The sequence below is a fragment of the Gossypium arboreum genome, chromosome 2 (genome assembly GCF_025698485.1).
Source record: "Gossypium arboreum isolate Shixiya-1 chromosome 2, ASM2569848v2, whole genome shotgun sequence".
Lineage (NCBI taxonomy): Eukaryota > Viridiplantae > Streptophyta > Magnoliopsida > Malvales > Malvaceae > Gossypium > Gossypium arboreum.
Genome location: NC_069071.1, coordinates 561,063 through 583,286, shown reverse-complemented (window position 1 = coordinate 583,286; position 22,224 = coordinate 561,063). Strand labels below are relative to the sequence as shown.

At 32.0% G+C, this 22,224-nt stretch overlaps 4 protein-coding genes across 13 annotated transcripts; all 4 read right to left on the bottom strand.

Annotated features, from left to right (window-relative positions):
• Positions 1-1,328: 1,328 nt before the first annotated feature.
• On the bottom strand, positions 1,329-4,633 carry LOC108459626 (AAA-ATPase At3g50940-like). 8 transcript variants are annotated; one of them, XM_053023358.1, is made up of 4 exons: positions 3,111-4,633; positions 2,554-2,690; positions 2,127-2,474; positions 1,329-1,976 (listed from the first exon to the last, which is right to left on the bottom strand). In XM_053023358.1, exons 1-4 carry the CDS (start codon positions 3,469-3,471, stop codon positions 1,605-1,607), a joined length of 1,218 nt encoding a protein of 405 aa, XP_052879318.1. In that variant the 5' UTR covers positions 3,472-4,633; the 3' UTR covers positions 1,329-1,604. The 8 variants fall into 8 exon arrangements, with proteins under 8 accessions (XP_052879318.1, XP_052879323.1, XP_052879326.1 ...); XM_053023363.1 differs by having other exon boundaries at positions 2,133-2,474; positions 3,111-4,175; XM_053023366.1 differs by having other exon boundaries at positions 2,133-2,240; positions 3,111-4,002.
• A 274-nt stretch (positions 4,634-4,907) lies between these two features.
• On the bottom strand, positions 4,908-5,555 carry LOC108459657 (uncharacterized). The gene has a single exon (XM_017759062.2). It carries the CDS (start codon positions 5,553-5,555, stop codon positions 5,010-5,012), a length of 546 nt encoding a protein of 181 aa, XP_017614551.1. The 3' UTR covers positions 4,908-5,009.
• A 1,048-nt stretch (positions 5,556-6,603) lies between these two features.
• LOC108467723 (protein ANTHESIS POMOTING FACTOR 1) lies at positions 6,604-10,468 on the bottom strand. Of its 3 annotated transcripts, none has more exons than XR_008276082.1 (12): positions 10,194-10,468; positions 9,987-10,078; positions 9,798-9,898; positions 9,549-9,649; positions 9,393-9,459; positions 9,194-9,293; positions 8,996-9,109; positions 8,736-8,873; positions 8,531-8,615; positions 8,056-8,105; positions 6,821-7,084; positions 6,604-6,747 (listed from the first exon to the last, which is right to left on the bottom strand). XR_008276082.1 is itself a non-coding variant. In XM_053023343.1 (12 exons), exons 1-11 carry the CDS (start codon positions 10,198-10,200, stop codon positions 6,902-6,904), a joined length of 1,038 nt encoding a protein of 345 aa, XP_052879303.1. In that variant the 5' UTR covers positions 10,201-10,468; the 3' UTR covers positions 6,604-6,747; positions 6,856-6,901. The 3 variants fall into 3 exon arrangements, 2 of the variants coding, with proteins under 2 accessions (XP_052879303.1, XP_017623967.1); XM_053023343.1 differs by having other exon boundaries at positions 6,856-7,084; XM_017768478.2 differs by having other exon boundaries at positions 6,604-7,084.
• Positions 10,469-19,921: 9,453 nt separating this feature from the next.
• Positions 19,922-21,733, bottom strand: LOC108479723 (WEB family protein At1g75720). The gene is made up of 2 exons (XM_017782476.2): positions 21,429-21,733; positions 19,922-20,277 (listed from the first exon to the last, which is right to left on the bottom strand). Exons 1-2 carry the CDS (start codon positions 21,624-21,626, stop codon positions 20,038-20,040), a joined length of 438 nt encoding a protein of 145 aa, XP_017637965.1. The 5' UTR covers positions 21,627-21,733; the 3' UTR covers positions 19,922-20,037.
• Positions 21,734-22,224: the final 491 nt, after the last annotated feature.

The window sequence follows — 22,224 nt, the reverse complement described above, 5'->3', positions numbered from 1 at the left end:
CATGTAATCTATATGCAAAGTACAACCAAGGGAGAGAGGTGTTGGTGCATGATTTAGTTGGTAGCTCTGTTGATCAATTCATTTTGTTCCTGATTAAGAAGAAAGGAGTTCTCTTGTAAAGAAGCAAATGAGAAAAATGGAGCTTTCAGAGAACCGATCCTCTTTTTAAGAGTCTTTAAAAGTATATATAAATGAATATTTTTTGGGTCGAATTCCGAATCAAATTATGATATATTCCATTAAAAGAGGCAAAGTGGAAGGAGACCTAAAAACTTAATGATTGGTATGGCCTGCAATATTGTATATATTTTCAAGCATCTTGATTGACATACCACCAGATTTTCTGGTAACAATTTTGCTTATGGTTTAAGCCTATGCTTGGTTCTACTATCTTTTTCAGTGTTTCATACTACATATCAAACATAATACAGTTGGTGAATCCGGTTGAAGACTACACACAATGGCCTCTGCTGTTTTGCTGAAAAGCTTAAAGCTTGCATTGCCTTTTGACATAAAATGCATGAACAGGGACTGCTCCTTAAGTTCCTACTGTTTTTTTTCCAAGTAATTTCTCTTTACTTCTGTGTTAGCCCCTCTCATATAATCCTTTTCACATTAGTACATGTCTTGTCCAAGCAAAAGACAATGTGAATGAAAATTCCTTACTTAATGCTCAAGTCTCCTCTCAATTCTTATATTTATATATATGGGTTAAAATTATTATTTGGGTTTTGATTTTTTTTTAATTTAAGTTAGTCCTTAAACTTCACAATTGTTTTTATATCGAGGTCTAAACTAGGAAATTATTTCTACATCGGAACTTGAACTTCTTTTTCAAGTTAATCCTTGATCTTAGCAATTGTTCCATATCGAGACTTGAACTTTTGGGTTTTTAAGTATCTAAACTGGCAATTGTTTCCATATTTGGTTCTTGAATTTTTTTCTAAGTTAGTTCTTAAACTTGGCAAATGTTCTCACCTTAAAGCTTGAACTTTAAGGTTTTCAAGGAAATATCAAGCACTAACTTAGACAACAAAAAAAATGTTCGAACCCCAATATAAGAACAATTGTCAAGTTCAAAGGTTAAGGCTGTGTTTGATAAACACACCTTAAACCGGACAAAAAAAATTCAAACCCCGATTTGAGAATAATTGTCAATTTTAAGAACTTAACTTAAACCCCAAAAACAGTTCAAGCACCAATATAAAAATAATTGCTAAATTCAGACCAAATGTAATTTAACCCTTTATATAAATGTGGATTTGACTCTTTAGTTCACAAGAATCTTAGGTATAACCAGATAGTGGAACTGTGTGTTCCTTCTGGAATTAAAACAATTTGGTGTTTATTTTAAAATAAAAAGATACAATTATCATGTCTATTAAAACAGTAAAGAACAAAAAAGGCCATGCAAGAAAAGACGTATAAAAGCGTCTGCCTGAACCATGAAGAACTATGCATCTTATTTATTGAACCAAAGGCCACTATCTACATCTAAGTTATATCAGCAGTTGCAGATTGGTAGCCATGGTTTTGGAAGCTAATGACACTATTAAAAATGGGGTTGGTTTCATTCACCATCACTAAATTGAATGTGAGTTTATTTATATTGTGGCCTTAATCCCAGCCAATTTATTCAGTGTCCCACATGATTTCTTTTGCAGTGCTATAATTGCTTCTTTGTAGCTCAACAGTTCCTTTTCCATGTCTTCAATGACTTGTAGGATATTATGGCGTGAAGATCGATCCCGGACTAAATCCGTCTTCTCGAAGTTGTTGTCACCCTCACTGTCCGCGGTTAACTTTGACTTGACCGAAACATCTGGTTTTGGACCTGGAGACTTTACATTGTCCATACTAGCTCCATTACATGCCAAAGGAAGTGATATTGAAGATTTATGGACTTGGCAATTTGATGTCTGTGAAAGAGATGAATGGTGCTTGGGACTAACTTCAGAGTTGCCATCTGCAATCAACTGCAGAAAGTTCCATGAGGAGATACAATAATTGGAATTATCAAGCTCTAAATCAAGCCAACTCACCATGAAAAAGGTCTAGAAGGGACTAAGTCCACGTGAAACTACCAATTTTCCAATACACGCACGCACACATGCATACATACATACATTTACCTTTTCTTCAAGATGCTTGATCAGGCCCTCAATAGATGCTTTAGGATCCCTAGTCTTCATTAGTTCACCAGCAACCTCAGCAGGGGAAACTTTAACCTTTGGTAGAAGCTTTTCAATGTGGTGAAAAAGACTATGATCAGAAATCTCCAAGTACCTTAAAGCTAGTTGTTTAAAGGCAGAGAAAGTGCAATAAGTAAGGTAGATATGCATGTCCATTCGACCGGCACGAAGTAATGCACGGTCGATTCGATCTTTGTAATTGGTAGTAGCAACCAGTATCTTTCCTTCCCCACAGCAGGATAAAATACCATCAAAGAAGTTCAACAATCCAGAAAGTGTTACCTGTAAGAACATTAACTTTTACCCACAATTTCAATTAGTTCACCATAGAATTTCATGACAGCTTACATGACAGACTAACCTTGTTTTGTTGCTGATACTTTATAGGTTGTTCTATCCCAGATTCTCTGTTCTGCAACTTAATAGAACAATCTATGTCTTCAATCACAAGAATCGAACGATTGGCAGTACTAAGCAACAAATTCTGCAAAACAAAGTCTGAAGAAACAGCTGAGAGATTCAAGTTATAGATATCAAAATTTAAATGATTTGCCATAGCAGCTATCAAGCTAGATTTTCCAGTCCCTGGAGGACCATAAAGCAAATACCCTCTTTTCCAGACTTTTCCAATCTGTTGATAATATTCTTTACTATTCATAAACCTGTCTAAATCTTCCACAAGCTCCTTCTTGAGATTCCCATCCATGGCTAAGGTTTCAAATGTCATAGGATGTTGAATTATCACTGGTTTTGGGGTCCAAAAATCATGAGCTGCTGTATGGAGTTGCACCACTCTGTTCCTTTCTTTGATTTTGTTAGCTCTTTCAAGGATATATGGCAAATAACAATTGGTGACCAAGCTTTTGTACTGTTTATGAAATGATAGTTCATACCATCTGATCTCATGTTTGGACATACCTTGACTATAATCAGAGAAGTACTTCCATTTCATTGGTATATTTTCATAAACATCGATCATCTCGGTATTTTTCTCCATGGAAAAAGTGAGGTTCCTTACGTTCTCAGTCTTTTCTACGGTCACACGAGGGATTGAAATAGTGGGAAGCGATTCTCCAAGGTAAAGATTTGCAGCTTGGAAAAGTTGGTTCATCTTTGAACTTTGGTAATCTTTGAACACCATGGTTTCATCAGTATTGAACCGGCGAGTCCATTCTTCGAACCGTGCAGAGATGTATAACCGGAGCTTTTCAGGCAAGTAATTGTAGAGTGTGGTACGTATCAAGGCAATGGAAGCCAATAATGCCCACACAGAGTTCATGTTCTTGGCCCTGTAAAAGAGTCAAATACAAAGGAAAGAAGCAAAGTAGTGTAGTACAAAATGAATGAGGATTGTGATTAAATAGAAAGACTAGGCAATGACTTTTGGGGACAAATGCTTATTGGTCTTTGTTTATTGTTTACTTTTGCAATCTAGAGAGAAATTTGGACGGTCGAACTACTTTATTACTAATATTTAATTGAAGTGTCCTGTTTGTGAGTCATATTACCACTACAGTCAAAACTTTGTCCCGAGCATAATCCACTACATGAGTTAGCCAACTTTGTTTTTGCCTCCTTACCTTTTTATATGTACATTGATTGCAAAAAAAGGCAGGGAATCTTGTTTAGGTGGCCATCAGTGATGTCAAGGCGTGGGCCTAGCCGTGCTTACCCCCACCACACAACAAAAACGTTTCGAAACATTTCGAATGAGAAACACACATAAAAGAAAAAACCCTTTCAAATCCAAAACAATGTAAGGGTTCTAGCTCGGCTTTGCGCCCTTAACAACACTAGTTGTGACATTGCCTAATGAATTTAGCTTTAGTACAAAAATGTCCAGAACCCTTTCGAATGAGAAACACACACAAGAAAGAAATCCTTTCAAATGCAAGACAATATTAGGGTTCTAGCTCGGCTTTGCGCCCTTAACAACACTAGTTGTGCCATTGCCTAGTGAATTTAGCGCTAGTACAAAAATATCACGAACCCTTTTGAATGAGAGAGAGAGACACAGAAAAATTCGAATGCAAGACAATATTAAGATTCTAGCTTGGCTTTGCACCTTTAACAACACTAGTTCTGCCATTGCCTAGAGAATTTAGCTCTACTACAAAAATGTCTTAAACCCTTTCGACAGAGAAACACATACAAAAAACCTCTTTCGAATGCAAGACAATTTAGGGGTTCTAGCTTGGCTTTGCGCCCTTTCTGCCATTGCCTAGTGAATTTAGTTTTAGTACAAAAATGTCTCGAACCCTTTCGAATGAGACACACACACACACACACAAACACAAAAAAAAAAAGGCCCTTTTGAATGCAAGGTTCTACCTCGTGTTTGCATCCTTGACAACGCTAGTTATGCCATTGCCTGGTGAATTTAGCTCTAGTACAAAGAAGTATTGAACTCTTTCGTTGAGAGACACACAAAGGCAATATAAGAGTTCTAGCTCGGCTTTGCACCCTTAATATCACTAGTTCTGTCATTGCCTCATGAATTTAGCTCTAGCACAACAGGAAAATGTTATTTTACCAACAAGTGTTGAGTGGAGTACTAAATCACATTACATCTCTTCAACTTAAATTTGAACCCCGAAATCAATATTATTAAGACAAACATTCACAAACCTTGAAGAGTTGGGTCTTCACGAGACACCAATTCATAACACATAAAGGCCACCACTTATAACCAAATGGGACTATATCTCAGATATGTTATATAGACAATTAGTAAAATATGTTTCATTATTGTTCCATTTCCCTAAACAAGATGCTACAAAAAAAACCAATACAAAGACAAAGCACTATGGTATCATTTCAAGAGCCCTTAAACATGGAGGTAGGAGCCAAAGGAGAAGAATCAAGTTGATAAAGATTAAGTGCCGGTCCAACAAACCGGAAAAGTATCCAAGCACCAATAACAATAAAAATGGAAGCATAAGCAAACTTATTGAGCCAAAACAGCAAACCCTTTTCCCCAACGTACAAGTCTAATGCCTTCTCTGTCATGCTCATTTCTTCCCATTTCTTTGGAACCGGTTGTTCAATTGCAGCCTTGTTGGTTTTCATGTTTTGTCCTTGTACACCAAACCCATCTTCTTGGAGCTGTCTGCGCCGTCTTGAACCTCTTTTGAACCGGATTTGAATAGGTTCTGCTGGTGGTGGTGGCGGTGGTGGTGTGTCGTTGCCACTGCTGCTGTTGGTGCAGTGAAGTTTGGGCAGCCGTGGAAGGTGGCGAGGGAAAAAGAGGTGGGTGCATGGTGGTTGTGATGGTGGTGAGGATGCAGGTTGTAGAAAGAGAAGGGTGGTTGATGGAGGTGACTTTGAAGCAAGGGAATGAAGAATGGTAGAATCCATTTTCATATATTGTAGCAGGAACTTATGGATATGCTTATCTTTCTTTTATTTTATGTGGGGTGAATGAGTTATATAGTGCGAGACCGATCCTATCTCATTTCTTTTTACACCCTATCATTTCGTGCCATGTCATCAGGTTACAAGGAAGCTTAATTTAATCGCTTACATGTATCAAATACTACCATTTTTTTTAATAAACAGAAAGTTATTTATTCAGTTTAAATGATTTTTTTAAATCAACAGTATATTTATATGCGATTAATAAAAAAATCGATAACCATAAAATTATATACTATAATCATAATATAATATACAATAAAAAAACTAAACGCATCAATAGGTGGAAAAAATTAAATTTATTAATGTATTAAAGAATTTTCAAATTTTACCTTAAAGTTAAAATTCCTCATTTCAAGTTTAAATCTCAATTTTTAATCAAATCACACTTAAGTTATTTAAATCATTTTAAATTCGAATTCATAATTTAATTTAAAATTATTTTAAGAAATTTGAAAACTCAACTTATTAACTTTTATATAATAAAATTGATTGGTCTATATGAAACACATAAGATCTTAAACAACACAAATTTCTATCACAACATCCAACATTCCATAATCCAAAGGTCAAATTCTATTATCAATCCTTGCACTATAGATAAGTTGCAAATGGTCAATTTTAGACTATACTTTTAAATTTTAAAATTTCAATTCTAATTAAGTAAGAGTTGTTAAATTTGTTAAGTTAAATTCTACTAATATATTATACATGTACAATACCATATCTATTTACTATTTTCACATAATACACAAAAAAAGCCATGTCATTTTAATTAATGAATTTATCGACTACCATTTAAATCAACACTAAAATTTCAAAATCAAACATAAGGACTAAAAACGATCCAATTAAAACACATGGATTAAATCCACTCCATACATAGAGATAATACAAGACTAATAGCAGAGTAGATTTAATAGTTACCTTCTAATTGGGAAATTTTAAAATTCGAAAAAGTACAAGAATTAAATTTGACCAGGGACTAATAGCATAATTTAACCTAACCCGCTTTAGAAGTTTACTACATATAAAATAGCTGTACAACCAGATGACTACAAAATGAAAGAACATAAGGAAGCTTTGAAATATATACCTAGATTAGAAGCTGGCCTCTCATTCTTACTGGAGTACCTACAACCTGGCTCTTAACAAAATAGTCATAGTTAAATGCTTAAACAGATGCAAGAGACTGAAGCAACAGAGATACGAACATTTTGCTCTGAATTCGGAATCAGATGAACCTTACAAATACGACTCAAGATTACAAGCACGAAGCATTGAGAGCTGGAGCCCTACTTCCTTCCAACGTATGCTGCCAATTTAGACAGATCTGGAATCCAAAATGACAGCTCAGTAGACCCGGTTACAAACATAAGACTCCCGGGAGCCCACTTAATGACGGGAGGCTCAGTGTCGGTGTTCATCCAATTCCAGTTTATTACAGAAGGTTCACTACTCATCATCCAGCTTGCCACCTAAGGAGTGCAAAGAACAACTATTAGGATTTCCATGTAAAGAAGCTGAATGTTGAAGGGAGGGAATAATTTAAAAGGGTATGAAGTAAATACTCAAATGGGGAAAAAAAAGTGAAAGTTCCTGCCAAGTCCCACTATTTTAGAGACTAGATCAAATTAGTCCATCTATTATTAAAAGGATTAATTTAATCCTTGTACTATTAAAAAGAATCAAATAAAGCCAAATAGTAACAGAGTTAGCATTTACTGTTTAAAAATCACATGAAAACTATTTTTTTCATTTGCAATTCAACTCCAAGCAAAAGATACCATTTGCAAAACCATTAAAAAGCTTTCAAAATATTAACTTTGTTAAACTATAAATGACTTATTTTAAACGGTAAATGTCAACTCTTGAAATTTGGTCTTATTTGATTCATTTAAATAGAATACTTATTAAATTGGTCTATTAGTAGAGGGACTAATTTGATCTGGTTCCTATGATAGAGGGACCTACCAAGTAGGTTCACCAAAAAAATATATGAAATTACAGGTTTAGAACTATTAATGGGTAGAAATCAAGCACTAATTTTACTGTATCTTCTATGGATTTCCTCTAGTATTTTTAGCAGCCAAATCCGATAGACCAGACATAACCACATTCCAGGGGTCAACAACATTCAACATCTCTAATTCATTACAACGCCTTAGGATATCATTGGGATAATGAGTGTTTCCTTTTCTGGTTTTAGAGGGGCAGTCAAGGATGAATGAATTTTCAAAGCAAATAATGGAGAAAAGTACTATATTTCTTATTATTACTGGGTACCGTAGAAAATGCCTTAAAAACTACAGAATTGAACACCAAAGAATAACCTAAACAGCGATGAAATAAGCACACAAGTAACAACTTCATTGGTATCACCAAGTTTGTAAATAATTTAAATAGAGAGACAGAGACAAGATATTGATTGAGGGCAGATGAATCATACTTCTTTTCCACTGCGTACACTCCAAGCATATGCACGACCATCCCCTGAACCTGTAAGTCAGAAATCAACCAACTTAGATACTTTCAGACTTCGGAGAATCTCCACAGCTCTCCCCCAAAACTTCAAAACTTGAAACAAATAAAACAACTATGAAATGAGACAATGGTGCTCACAAGCTATTTGAGTTTGACTTGAAAAAATTCGAACTCAATTAGGTAATTGTCGAGCCAAGCTCGAGCTCAATTATATCTCGAGCTTTAAAAAAAAATGTTCAATCGAGCTCAAGCCAAGTATTGAGCTCCAAATTTTGAGTCGAGCTGAGCTCGAGCTTGGCAGTATTCAAGCTCGGCTCGGCTCGGTTACACCCCTAACTATGACAGAAGAGCATTGGAATATTTTATTATGCCATACCCAGTAAAATATTGTACTTTCAAAAAATAAACTGTCGGATATTTGCCATTTGGATATAGAATACCTGATATAACAAACATTCCCTCGGGGCTAAATGATGCCTCTAAGGTGCAATTCCTAGGAACTGGCTTCACATTGTAAGTGGATAACTGACAATAACAATAACAGAAAAAAGAAACTCACTAAGTATGTGAACCACTTAGTATAATCTTGTTTAATTAAATTTAAAATTTTGCATGAAAGCTGTTTTAAGTGTATGATTAACTCACATGCGTGCCACGAAATGAATCAAGCACGTGAATATGTCCATCCATAGTTGTCAAAAGCATGAGTCGTCCATCATTGCTGAACTTCACAACATTAGCATCCGATACATCTCCCCCAACAGAAAATATTTCAAAAGGACCCTAAACGAATTCAAAGTTTCCAATTCATTACATGCCTTTTCTTCCCCCACCCCCCAAAAAAAAAACAGAGAGCATAAAAGGAACAGCAAAACTACAAAATTAATCTTATATGAGTGGTGAACCTTTTCATACATCCTAGCATCAAGCATTCTGATGTATCCTCCAAAGGCAATAGCAAAGACTAGCCCTTGGTCATCATAAGATATGGCAGGCCTGCCTTGCACACGTAAAAGGCCCTAGAATACATACGATAAATTTGAGAATTTGGAAGCAATAAAAGCATATCTAAATATCAATCTAAACATACAAATACAACTCACCTGACATTTTTCCACGCGTTGATCCCAAAGCAGAACGGTTCTATCAAGAGATCCGGAAATGAAACTTTCATTGCGTGAGTTTAGGCTAAGGGAAACAACTCTAAAAAGACAAAACAAAACATCAAAAAAATGCCAATAATTCAAGTCTTAGTTATAGATTTTTTAGGCACAAACACTTAATTGGTATCAAAAACCAAACCTGTCATGGTGACCCTTAAAATACCGCAAGTACTTGTTATCATGCAACGAGAGAAGCCGCAACGATTCTGAAACAATGAAACGCCACCTCTCAATAATAAAACTAAAATAGCACCTATAATAACAACACACACAGAGAGTTGTAGTGGTAACATACCATCCCAACCGTTCTTCGACGAATAAATAACTGTTGTTGGATGTGAAGTAAAGCAAACTAGATCAACTCCATACTTTTTGCTATTAATTGTTTTCAAACACCTGAGAAAAAAAAATCAATTGCAGTAAAATTCATTAAGGTTTTAGGTTTTAAAGATCATGATTGTGAAAAATGAAAAAAAAAAATCCTTCCATTTTTCAAATTAATCAAGCAATAAAATTAATGAAATACACTTTAAAATCAGCTTACGTAGCACTGGAAACATCATAAAGGCGGATGGATTCATCTTCACTAGCAGTTACTAAATAACCCGACGTTCTGTGAAAATCCATTGAACTTATCCTACCGCTCTGATAAACGATAATTGAAGAGCAAAATTCTTTAGTTTTAAGCTAACAATTGAAATTTTAAATAAATAAATTAGGATGTGGAATTTACATAATCTTTAAAAACCATGCCGATCTCCATGCTTTGAATGATTTCTTCAGTGAGTTCCAACGATACTTTGTCTTCTCTCTCGGATTGCGGCCCTAAACAAAAGCCATTATAAAAAAAAAAATTAAAAACTAAAGAAAAAGCAAAATAGAATAGCTGATCAACAGTGAAAGCCATGAAAATGGAATTTCCAATGGAAATTTGACGTACCGACCATTTTTGATTGGCTTCGTTGATCGGAGGTTTACGATTTTTAGGGCGGAGAAATAGAACAAAACCCTAGAGGCGGTGGCGGTGGAGATGGCGATGGCGGTGGCGGTGGCGGTGAGAATGAGTTCGATTATTTAGTGTTTATGACCTCCAAGAGGAAACATGCGCGGTTTTTTTCTTAAATGTGGACCGGGCTTACGTTTAATGTCCGCTTTGCGTTTAGGTGCAGTTTTTACTTATCCACCATTCTCCGGACCAATACTCCAAATAGATTGTGATTTAATTGATTTGTCTATTAATTCGATTGATTCAAGTATCATTGATTAATTTTGAGTCATTATTAATATATAATTGAGTTTAGCTAAGTCGAGATAGTGTTAAGTTTGAACCTAATCGAGCATCAATTTCAAATTTTAAGCTTAACTTGAGACATAATCAAGTTATTTAAGCTCAATTTAATTTACTTACCGATTTTTATTCTCAATTAAAATTTTAATCGATAATCAGGTAGGTTCAATTAAATCAATTATGATTATTAATTTAATTTATAAGCAATTAAAATAAATTAAATTTACGGTTATCGTTTATTAATTGAATTAACAAACTTATAGTACATATACTTTTTTTTATTTTTAATATATTTGTAATAATATAAATGATATATAAATTTTAACCAAAATTCAAATCGTGTTTTTCTTTTCTCACACTTTGAAGGAAACATCATGAACCAACTGAATTAGCCAATGTCAAATTAGTTCGATTAGATTAGTTAAGACCTAATTAAAGAGATTAAATTAATCGAACAACCTCGTACGTTAATCAATGTGAATTTTTGCTATTGGCACTCGTATTATGCATAAGTTGTGGAGTCCTTATACTTTAAATTGGTCCATTTTGGTAAATGTATTTTTGAAATTTTGAATTTTTATTCTAGCCAAACGGTAACTATTAAATTTGTTAAGTTAAATTATGTTATTTTTAAAATTTTATGCATCAAACATATTATCACATATATTATCATATCATCTGCTATTCACATAATATTCATGGAAAAATCAATTTTAATTAATGAATTTAATGGTTATCACTTGATACATGACTAAATTTTAAATTTTGAAAAGTGTAAGGACTAAAATGACTAAATTGAAAATATGAACTAAATTAACAAATTATTGGACCAATAGTGAAATTTAACTTAATAGATTTAATTACTATATTTTGTATTAGGATTAAATTTTCAAATTTCAAAAATTATTAAAATTTTCAAAAATACAGAAAATTAAAATACAAAAATTCCAAATCTATACCACGCACCTCTAATGTTCAAATCTCACATTTAAATGAAGAAAAAAATGGTTAAAAGTATTGCATCACAGAACTGCATGGCAACATCACCACCACCATCATTCGCAGTCGAATTACGATCACTCGACTCCCGATTTTCTTCTATGAATGCCTTTCTCTTGATGAACTCAATGCAATCCGCCATGTCTTCACTGCGACGGGCGTCATCTGGCTGGTGGTAACATCTCTGAGGAACAGCCAAAGAGTTAAAGTGTTGATCCGACGAGGTCTTAGTGAGAGCCGATAGCATTATGAGACGAAAAATCGCCTCTCGGAACCGTTCGAAAAGGGTCATCGGCGACAAACGTTTGTTTTTGTTATTGCCTTTGAACCTTGGCATGCATAGATTACTAGTCTTCATTTTTCTTTTTCTCTAGGCTGCCTCTGGTTCTTTTTTTTCGCCATTGGGGTCATTTATATAGAAGAGCCTAACGCACCATACAAGTAGCTCATCCACCAAAAAAAAGGTTAATTTTTAGTTTTAGTCCCTCTATTATATCTGAATTTGTGATTCGATCCACGTACTTTAATTTGGCATGTTTTGATTTTTTTTTTATAATGTGCTTAATTAGTCCAAATAGTTAGCACAATGTTAACTTTTTGATCAAAATATTGATTTAAATTTTTTTAAAAACAAACCCTTATTCCAACGCAAGAAATTAATGTCAAAATGATAAGCCGGAGAAAGTGATTTTTAAGGGGGGAAATCACGTCAAAACTTTTTATATATAACTATTTGAACTAACTAAAACATTTATAAAAATCATATCAAATTATGCCAATTTAAAATATAAAAATTAAATACTAAATTTGGGACCAAAATTAGAATTTGTTAACATAACGAGTTAGAACAAGTGTTTTTTTAACTATAATAGTTAACACCATTAACCGTTTGGATTAATTAATGATATTATAAAAATCCACGAGAGAAGTTATACCATATTAAAATATAAAGACTAAATATTAATTTTGAATAGAATAGAAGGGCCAAAAACACAAATTGACAATCTATTTTAAATGATTGTGGGTTTTAATTAATGGGGATTTAAATTGGATTAGCAAAGCATGTTAAAGACACCTATTTGTATTTATTGACATTCTGATAAGCCTCACATGGTTGCTTTGTGGATTGTTTACATAATTTTAGTGCAATGGGGTTCATGCCTCACCATAACTATATTAATTTCAATTTGGTCCACCTACCCACCATCAAAGAAGTCCCTTTGCTTTTTATACTCCCTTTATTTATTTTAAATTTTTTTATTAGAGGTGGTTACAGGTAGAGGTGTGCATGGGTTGGGCCCCGCCCGAAAAATGGGAGGGTTTGGGTAAAAATATAGGCCCGAAATATGGGTTTGGGCAAAAAAAGGAGGCCCGTTTAGAAAACGCACCAAGCCTCAGGCAAAACTTTTTTGGCCTGGGCCCGACCTGGCCCGGCCAGAATTATATATCAAATATATATATATTTTTATTTTTAATCATATTTACATTTTATTTTCAATTTTAATATAACCACTTTTTATTATATTTTATGTATTGTTTTAAGAATTGTTTGTCTCATTTTTATTTATTTTTTGTTTTAATATTTGTTTTTATGTTTTAAATGTATTTGATTTATTATATTTTAAAATTTTTTATTTAATGAAATAAGCTAAAAAAAATATGGGCCGGGCTCGGGCTTAACAATTTTATTTCGGGGTCGGGCTTGGGTAATTTTTTAGGCCCATATTTCAGGCTTAGGCTGGGCTCAGGCCTAGAAAACGGGCCTAAAATTTTATCTGGGCCATGCCCGGCCCGGCCCATGCACACCTCTAGTTACAGGGCGGGTTGCTTTTTTTCCAGCTTGGCCTCGATCCAAAATTAAATATATTTTTTGAATAATCTCGTTATAGATTTTGATCATATCTACTGTTGTAACCATTTTTTTGGAAAAACGGGTATCGACTTGGAGAAAAACGAAAACGAGAGTCGCCACCAATCTTTTTAGGTGTGATTGGATCACATTGTAAAAGTGGTTGTTTTTAATAAATGGTTTGATTTATTTAAACAACAATTTTGGTCCACGTAAATCAAGAAAATAGGTTCGGGAGTCGGTTACGCACAAGGAAGGATTAGCACCCTTGTAACGCCCAAAAATTGGTACCTAGTTGATTAATTAGTGTCTTAGTGTCGAAAATTTGAAAACTTGAAAGAATTTAAAATACGATCCCTCTTTGTAAAGAAAATGCTCAAATGTTAAAGACCTTCTCGTCTCAAAATATAAAATGTCACATCCAGTAAGTTAGGACACGACATCTTGAATTTTTGAGAGCGAGCTTGCCTTTTATATAAAAATTCGTGTATTTCAAAAGGATATTCGGTTAGTTAAGGTGGACGAGGAAAATCGAGACCCAGTAAGTTAGGGCACGTTTCCCCGAATTTCGAACACCAAATATTGCCTTTGTGAAAGAATTATTTTCGTCGGTTAATTAATATAAATTCGTGGTAAAATGGAATAGCGAAAAATGAACAAACAAATATGAATTTCGATATCAATGAACATAACAAAATAAAAATAAACGCATAATAAGAATGATAAGATCAGAAATAGAGGAGTAAAACAAACAAGTAATGTAAGAGAATAATAAAAGATTAATAATAATTATAATAGTAAAAATAATAATAGTAATAATAGCTAAGTGGGAAATAGTAACAGAGCATTAATAAGACAAATAATATAATAATAGTGATAGCACTAAAGAAAAGAAAAGAAAAATATATATTAATAATAGTAATAAATAGAAAATAATAATACATTAATAATAATAGTATATGTTGATATCAATAATGATATATATAAAAAAAAAGAAATAATAATATGGTAAAAATATGTTAATAAAAATAACAGTAGTAGTAATAAAAAAATAATAGTAATAATGATATTAATAATATTAATAAAACAGAGAAAATAAAAAATATATATATAACGATGAAAAGTAATGATAATAATTATTATAATAGTAATGATATAAAAATTAATGATGTAATAAGCAAATGAGTATAAAAAGAAAATATAATCATAGTAATAATAGTTGTAGTAATAATAATAGTAAGAAAAATAGTGATAATATAACAATAATAGTAATATAAAAAAATAATAGTAACGGAGATAATAATAATAATAATATTAATAATAATAATAATAATAATAATAATAATAATAATAATAATGATACTAATAATAATATAAATAAAAATATAAACAACAAAAAAAAATAGCAATAGCAATAATAATAATGAAATGAAGGTAATAATAATAATAGTAAATAATATGCAAGAAAATAAAATACAATTATAATACCATAATGTTAAATAATAAAATAAAATATAAAAGAAAAGGACGAAAAATGGGCTAATTTGAACTCTAGATAGAAATTTGGGGCGAAAATAATAAAGTAAAAAGAAATGGGACCGAAATGCTAATATACATAAGTATCAAAGCCAAATTAAAAAGAAAAGAAATAAATGAGGCATGATTGAATGTTTGCGCAAATGGGAAGGACCTAATGCACAATTTTCCCATTTTCAATTAAAAGGCACATATTAGGCCTGTTAAATGGGTTAAAGTGCAAGCCTTCTTTTTTAAAAAAAAAAAAACTTAAAACCCCCTTTTTTTTATTTTGTATTTTTAACCCCCATTTTGAAAAGCAAAAACAGAGAGTTTCTTGGCTCTCTCTCCTCATTTCCCCTTTGGTTAGGATTTATACCCATCATTGCCGCCGCCATGGAGCCACCGTAGATGGTGGTTGGGGTTGTGCGAATGGGTCTTTTGACCCTGATTTTAGGGCGCCCGAAGGCCCTATTTTTCTAGCCCGAAAATATGAAAGGAGAGACCCTCATTTTCCTTTTTGAGAGCCGATTTCAACGATGGAGTAAGGCTCCGATGTCGCGGCTCCGAGGTTCAGGTAAGTCCCCTTTCTTCCTTTTTTATTTTTTTCGTTTTAAAACTGATTTTTTGAACAAATAAGGAAAAAAAATAATAAGAAATGAAAAAAAGGAAATAAAACTCAACCTCCGTTTTCTTTGATTCCTTAAATCGTGTATAATACAATCGCCCCTCCCTTTTCTTTTCTTCTCCTTTTTATTTCTTGTTCTTGAAGCTTAAAAGCAAAATCAAAAATGAAAAAAAAGAAAAAAAAAAGAAATCAAAAATTGAAAAAAAAATGTAACATTTTTCTCTCTATTTTTTGCTCTTTTATTTCTGAAATATATATGTAATACAATGCTCTTTAGTGTTCAAAAAAACCCCTCCTTATATCGAGATTGTGGCTTTATATAACCTTTTACAACTTGTTCTTTTTTTTAAATTTATTTGCCTTTTCCATTGCAAGCAAGTGGAGCAAATGAGGGTGGGTGGCCAATTATGGAGTGAGTTATGGTGGCAGACAATAGGGCGGCACACCTAGGATTTTTTTTTTTGGGGTATTGGGCTAGAGTTAGGTATTAAGTTGGGCCAAAATTGGGCCTCAACATCTACTTTTTATGATATTATTTCTAGAACTATCCATAGCCCCTCCCTAACCCATAAATAGGAGAATAATGCGCTTTAGTACACTCAAATCTACGTCTTCCTGCATTAATAACAAAGGACACGTCAATCGAATTAAGACTCAATCGAAAAATTAAATATTAATTTAATTACCTTGAATTTGATCTGAAAAATCAAAGGCATACTTAATTCTAACTCGACTTGATATGTCACGGTTTTTAATTTATATATTTTTTATCAAAATAGAATAATAAATTTTATTATTATTTTATTTTGGAACCTCATCTCCACCATGTCTGAAACTGAATTTCTTGTCTCTAGTTTGCTTTTTTCTTTTTTTTTTGTTTGCAAAAATTGGGACAATATTGAGGGGACTTGTTGGATTTAACATAATTCTTAATAGTCCTCCAAAAATATGAAAAATTTTAATTCGAGAGGCCATGGGCAATAAGGGAAGACAAGAAGATTAACTCGAAAAGTGAAAGATTTTATGTAAAAATATAGGTCTAAAAAATAAGTTTGGGTAAAAAAATAAAGTTCGTTTAGAAAAAGGGTCAAGTTTCAGGTAAAGTTTTTGTCCCGGCCCGAATTTGCAAAAAAAAAAAAGAAAAGAAAACCTTGCTATTTTGCTGTTGCTTTATATTGTTTTCTTGTCATTTCACTCTTATGTTGCTATTATTTTCTTGTTATTGTTTTATTGTTAATTTATTACTATTTTAGAGACATTTGTTTGTTAAGTTACACATTTAAATTTTTTTAATTTATTTCAGTTTGTTGGGAAATATTTATTTGAAAGTTTTAATATTTTTGATGTATTATATTTATTTCTTTTAAATAAAATTTTTATATTTATATTTAAATATTTATTTTAAAGTTTAGCATCTATAATTCAAGGTGGGATTAGACAAAAACTTGAATTCGTTTTTCAGACTAGGTTGGGCCTAAACCTATCAAACAGGACTATTTTGTTAAGGCATGACCTGAACCATGGACAGGTCTAGTTTGACCTTTAAAATGGAATATTTTTTCATTTAATTTCTTTAAAAAATATAAAATTTAAGTTAACTCAATAAATAAAATTATTATTTGATGGTCTTAAAATTTAAAATTCAATTTTATTCCTTAAAAATAAAATTACAGTTCAATCTTTGGAAAATTTGTAAAACTTCATATGCATACAGTGATAAATTATGTTCAAACATTGCCCCTCCAAAAATAATTTCAACACATATGTCAGTACAATGAACACACCTCTTCTTCTCCGAACCTGCATTTGTTGTCCCTTGTTTGTCTTGTTTTTTTGTTTGCAAAATTTGGAACAATTTTGTCAGCTCATATGAATACATCCCCCCAATTCTAAACTTAGCTTTAGATGAGGCTTCGTTTTGTTTCAAGATCGAGCTTCGTCGAGACCTTGCAATAATGGAGATTGAGGTTGGACTGATGATGCTAATGCAGATTGAGGTTGGACCGATGATGCTAAGTTTCGAATCTCAAATTTATTAAATATCATATCTGCAATTTCTTTTTATCTTTAAATAGTAAAAAAAAACGTGTTCAAGCACGTTCGAGTCTACGGCTTCTTGATTGTTGCAATAGATAAGAGCAAAGTCGAAATTTTTATTTACGGATCGAATTAAAATTATAAATTTTCTGAGGGGCTAAAGTTGAAAAGTTATCATTAAAATGCTTAAATTACAATGCTTATATTTTTAGAGGTGTCAGATAATTTTCCATTTATTCAAAAGCTAAGAGACTTGATTTGAATTGCTTATATTTTAGGAGGAGTTAAAGTGAAATTTTTCCATTGAAACAAAGGGCGGCAAGGCTCTTAACATAATTTGATATTAACAGTAATTTATTCAAAACCGAACATAATTCGATAAACTTTTAAAATTACAAGTATATTCAAGCATAATAGATGTCTTTCATTTCATTCAAAGTGTTCCAACATTAATCAGAATCAAATACAGGGTCAGTATTTCAAATTCAAGTACAATTATTTGATTGCAAGCCTTGAGACAAGTTTTCCTTGTTTCAGACCTTTAGCTTCAATGTTTTCCTGTCTCGAAACATTGGGATTCATGTCTCAAGACATGTTCATTGGGTCTCGAGACCAAATGGCAATTTCTCCTATTATGCACATTTTATCACATTCAAATGAATTCCAATATAAGTCAACCTTAGGCCAACATAATACCAAACTGTTAACTATAACTCGTAACTCACTCAACTTAGGTACATGCCTTTACTACTTGCAAAACATAACGAAATTTCACAAAGATATAGTTGGGCTAAAATGTGAGATCTGGATGCTGTTGATACCTCTTGATTGGTCCAAAACCTAATCGGCACCTGCGCAAGAAAACAAACAATCTACACGCAAAGTAAAAAAGCTCAGTGATGTTTACATAATCTAAAAATAATGCGTAAATAAATCAAGAAAGTAAACCCGATACAAATTAATTTATGACAAGTCTTTATTAATAAGCATTGTCTCGTAGTTCACTACCTAATGATTCATTATGAGATCATTGTTCGGTTTAAAGCTTGAATAACAACAAACCAATAATCCTTTAAGGCTTAAAATCACTAAATCTATTATCACACTTTAATTATAATACTAGAATCATTGCTATTTCAATATCATTTTCAAACACATTAACACTTTCATATCAATATTCATATCATGTTTTCATAATTGAGTATTTCGATTCTTTTCATAGCATCATCGGGCCTCAGGACTCGTATTCCGCAATTCGCACGATTTTTCACATACTATCTAACATCTCATTTACGTTAAAATTTAAATCAAAGTTAATTAAATAATACAATATCAATAATTATATTATAAATATAATTAAATACCTTTTGTAATTGTGTATATTGCATTCATTTTATTAGCTCACATCTGTCTTATTATTATGCCCCTATTAATTGATTCAAACTTGAGGGCAATAATGCAAAATAAACCACCATCACATCAATATAAAATGCACCAATGCTCATTGCTACGTTTGAAGTAATATTCACTCAACACTCATTGGTATAAATTGAAGTAATGTGTGCCCAACACTAATCTGAACATCTAAAGTAATATGCGCCCACGCTCATCGATATAAACCGAAGTATCCCGCATAACTAATCCTATAACATGCCAACTACATCCGTAACTTTATCTGATACCGTTAATAGGGCATTGTTCTTTATTAATAATCATTGAGCACATCAACTCAAATTAACATGTCAGAATCATAATACAATCATATAACCACAACTCGTATAGATACACATATTTCAATTGTAACCCAATTCTCTCGATTGGTCAAGCTAATACATACCTGGAATCATGATTAATCAGAATATTATTTGATTATACTAACTACCTATTAAAGCATAATATGATATCAAATTATGATAGTACAAATTGAATTTGTTATCATACAAATTACACTTAGGGCACCGGATCTAACACCTATTTGGACTAACTAATGATATTATAAAACTATAAGGCTTTTATTAGCAAATTGATCCCTAAATATACCTCAATTTCTATATTGGTCCTTTCTTTTTGCTAGAAGTGGTCCTTAAACTATCAATTTTGTCCCATTTACCCAAAAGTGTATGACATCGAATAAGAATGTGCAACATGTTCGTTCTTATTGGTTGATTTTTTTTGGGGGTAAAGCAAGATAAAATTGATAGTTTAATAATCAAATTTGACAAAATAAAAGGACTAATATGGAAATTATGGTATATTTTAGAGGCTAGTTTACTCGTAAAGCCAAACTAGAAAGACCAAATAATATAAAATTAAAGTATAATGATCAAATCTCAAATTTGAATGCAATAAAGAGACCAAAATCATAATTTTACTTTCATTCCCTAAACATAACTTTTGAAATATTAGTACAAATTTATAACTTTTTTAAACTAATGAATCCAACAAAATATTCACCAAACTATAGAAAATCAATAATCATAATAATACTTATTTTCTCTTAAACCATAATAATGAAACTCTACTATTTTGAGCAAATGTAGATCTTGTTTTGTTTTTTCAAGCTCTTCTTTAAGTACTTTTATGCTGTGTGACATTGAATTGCCTTCCTCTTTAGCTTTTTGCAGGTTTTGCTTTGTTTCTTCTAGCTCTGATGTTAAGGTTGAAATCTTGGATTGACTTTTTCCGCTTTCTCGTTGCTGGATTTTCATCTAACAAAAAAAATTAAATAGCCATCATTTTTTTTTGTATTATTACTGATATATTAAATTTGAATACAAGTTAGTATTAGAAATGGATACGAATAATGTTTGGCAACAACTTAAAGGTGAATGTCATAAATTTTGTAATAGGATGGTTGGTATAAAATTATAAAATATCAAGGACCAACAATAATAAATTTTGTGCTAAGAGGACTTAGATTAAATTGTTAATTTCAAGAGGTCAAAATACAATTTTATTGTACAAACTGAAATACCAAAGTATGTCTACTCTAGATCAACCCTAGATATGCTAAAAATACATTATATATGTGTGGGGAGAGGGGGTCATGGTATTCATGTGTACTAGAGGTGTTCACAGGCCTAACGTGGGTATCCTATTTTGGGTGGGACTTGGGTTTATATTTTTCAACTTTAGTGCGACCTAACTTGACTTGTTTTATTGTTTAAAAATAATTAAAAAAACATTAGAGCAACCTCACATTAAATTTTATATATTTTTATAATTATAATTAAATAAAAAACATTTATCATTTCATTAACATAGTTTGAGTCATTTCTGCAAGCCTAGATGATTGGGTTTGGGCTCGGGCCAAGTTTTTTTTAAAATCGAGTATTGACTCAACATTACCTATGAACACCTCAAATGTCTACAAACTTAGCACACATATATGCTTTAAAAATAAATTATAGGTCTAATTATGGCTTTTGTCCCTTTATTATGTTGAATTTAGGATCTAATCCCTCTACTTTAATTTGACATAACTTGGTCCTTCTACTATTCTAATATTATAAGTAGGTCAAATTTATAAAACCGTTAGTTAATGTAATTAAAGTGATGACATGAATTTTTTTTAAACAATATTAAAAATATTGGCTAACATTCAAAGTTATAATCGGTTGAATACGGTTTAATTAGATTTTCACGTGACTCTAATAAAATAACATTTAAAAAAATCAGCCTTGTCACTTTAAAAACAACAATTAACGGTTTATTAATTTAAACCTAATATTAATATTATACAAATAGGACCAAATTATACCAAATTTAAATACAGAAATTAATCCAATTTTCAACATAAAAGAGGGACTAAAACAGAAATTAGACCAAACAAATAAGCATAGAACAGACAAAAGAGAACCTCTTTGAGCTTATTGCCATAAATTTCTGCAACTAGAACTTTTTCTCCGAACAACATCACAGCCTCCTTAACTGACCGAAATGGTGGCCGGGTATCGATCTCTGCCCGCCCAACAACAACCACAGCACCGCCTTGCTCCACCTCCATGGCTATATAACTTTCAAAATGAAAAAATAAATAAATATGCAGTGAATACATTCTCAGGTGGTGATAAATGAGCTCCTTATAATACAAGATATTTAATCACATGAAAGTGAAAGGGTCGTTAGAAATGGGGTTGGATGTAATTAATTTAACTTAGAGGGAGCTTAATTAAAATTATTAGTGGGGGGTTAGTTTCTTTGCGTCCACTTCACTGGAATTTTGTTAATTGAAGTTGACATTAGGTGGTTGGGATTAGATCCTCGATGTTTTGTTTGATTAAGACATTGCTCCTTATGGCATCCACACATGTCAATAGGTTAAATTTGCTATTAGTTCATGTATTTTATGAAAATTATGGATTTGATCCATGTACTTTAATTAAATCATTTTTAGTCTTTATATTTTTAAAAATTTAAAACTTTAGTCTTCACCAAATGATAATTGTTTTAATACAATAAACATATTATCATGTATGCAATGTCATATGAGCTTGTTAGTTCCGCAGATTGCTCACTAAAAAATTAGTTAATGGTTTAGCGATTGAAATTTCAAAATTTGAAAAGTATAAGGACTTAAAATGGTCTATTTGGAGAATATGAACTAAACATATAACTATATGCATAATATAGGGCTAATTATTGAATTTAATCAA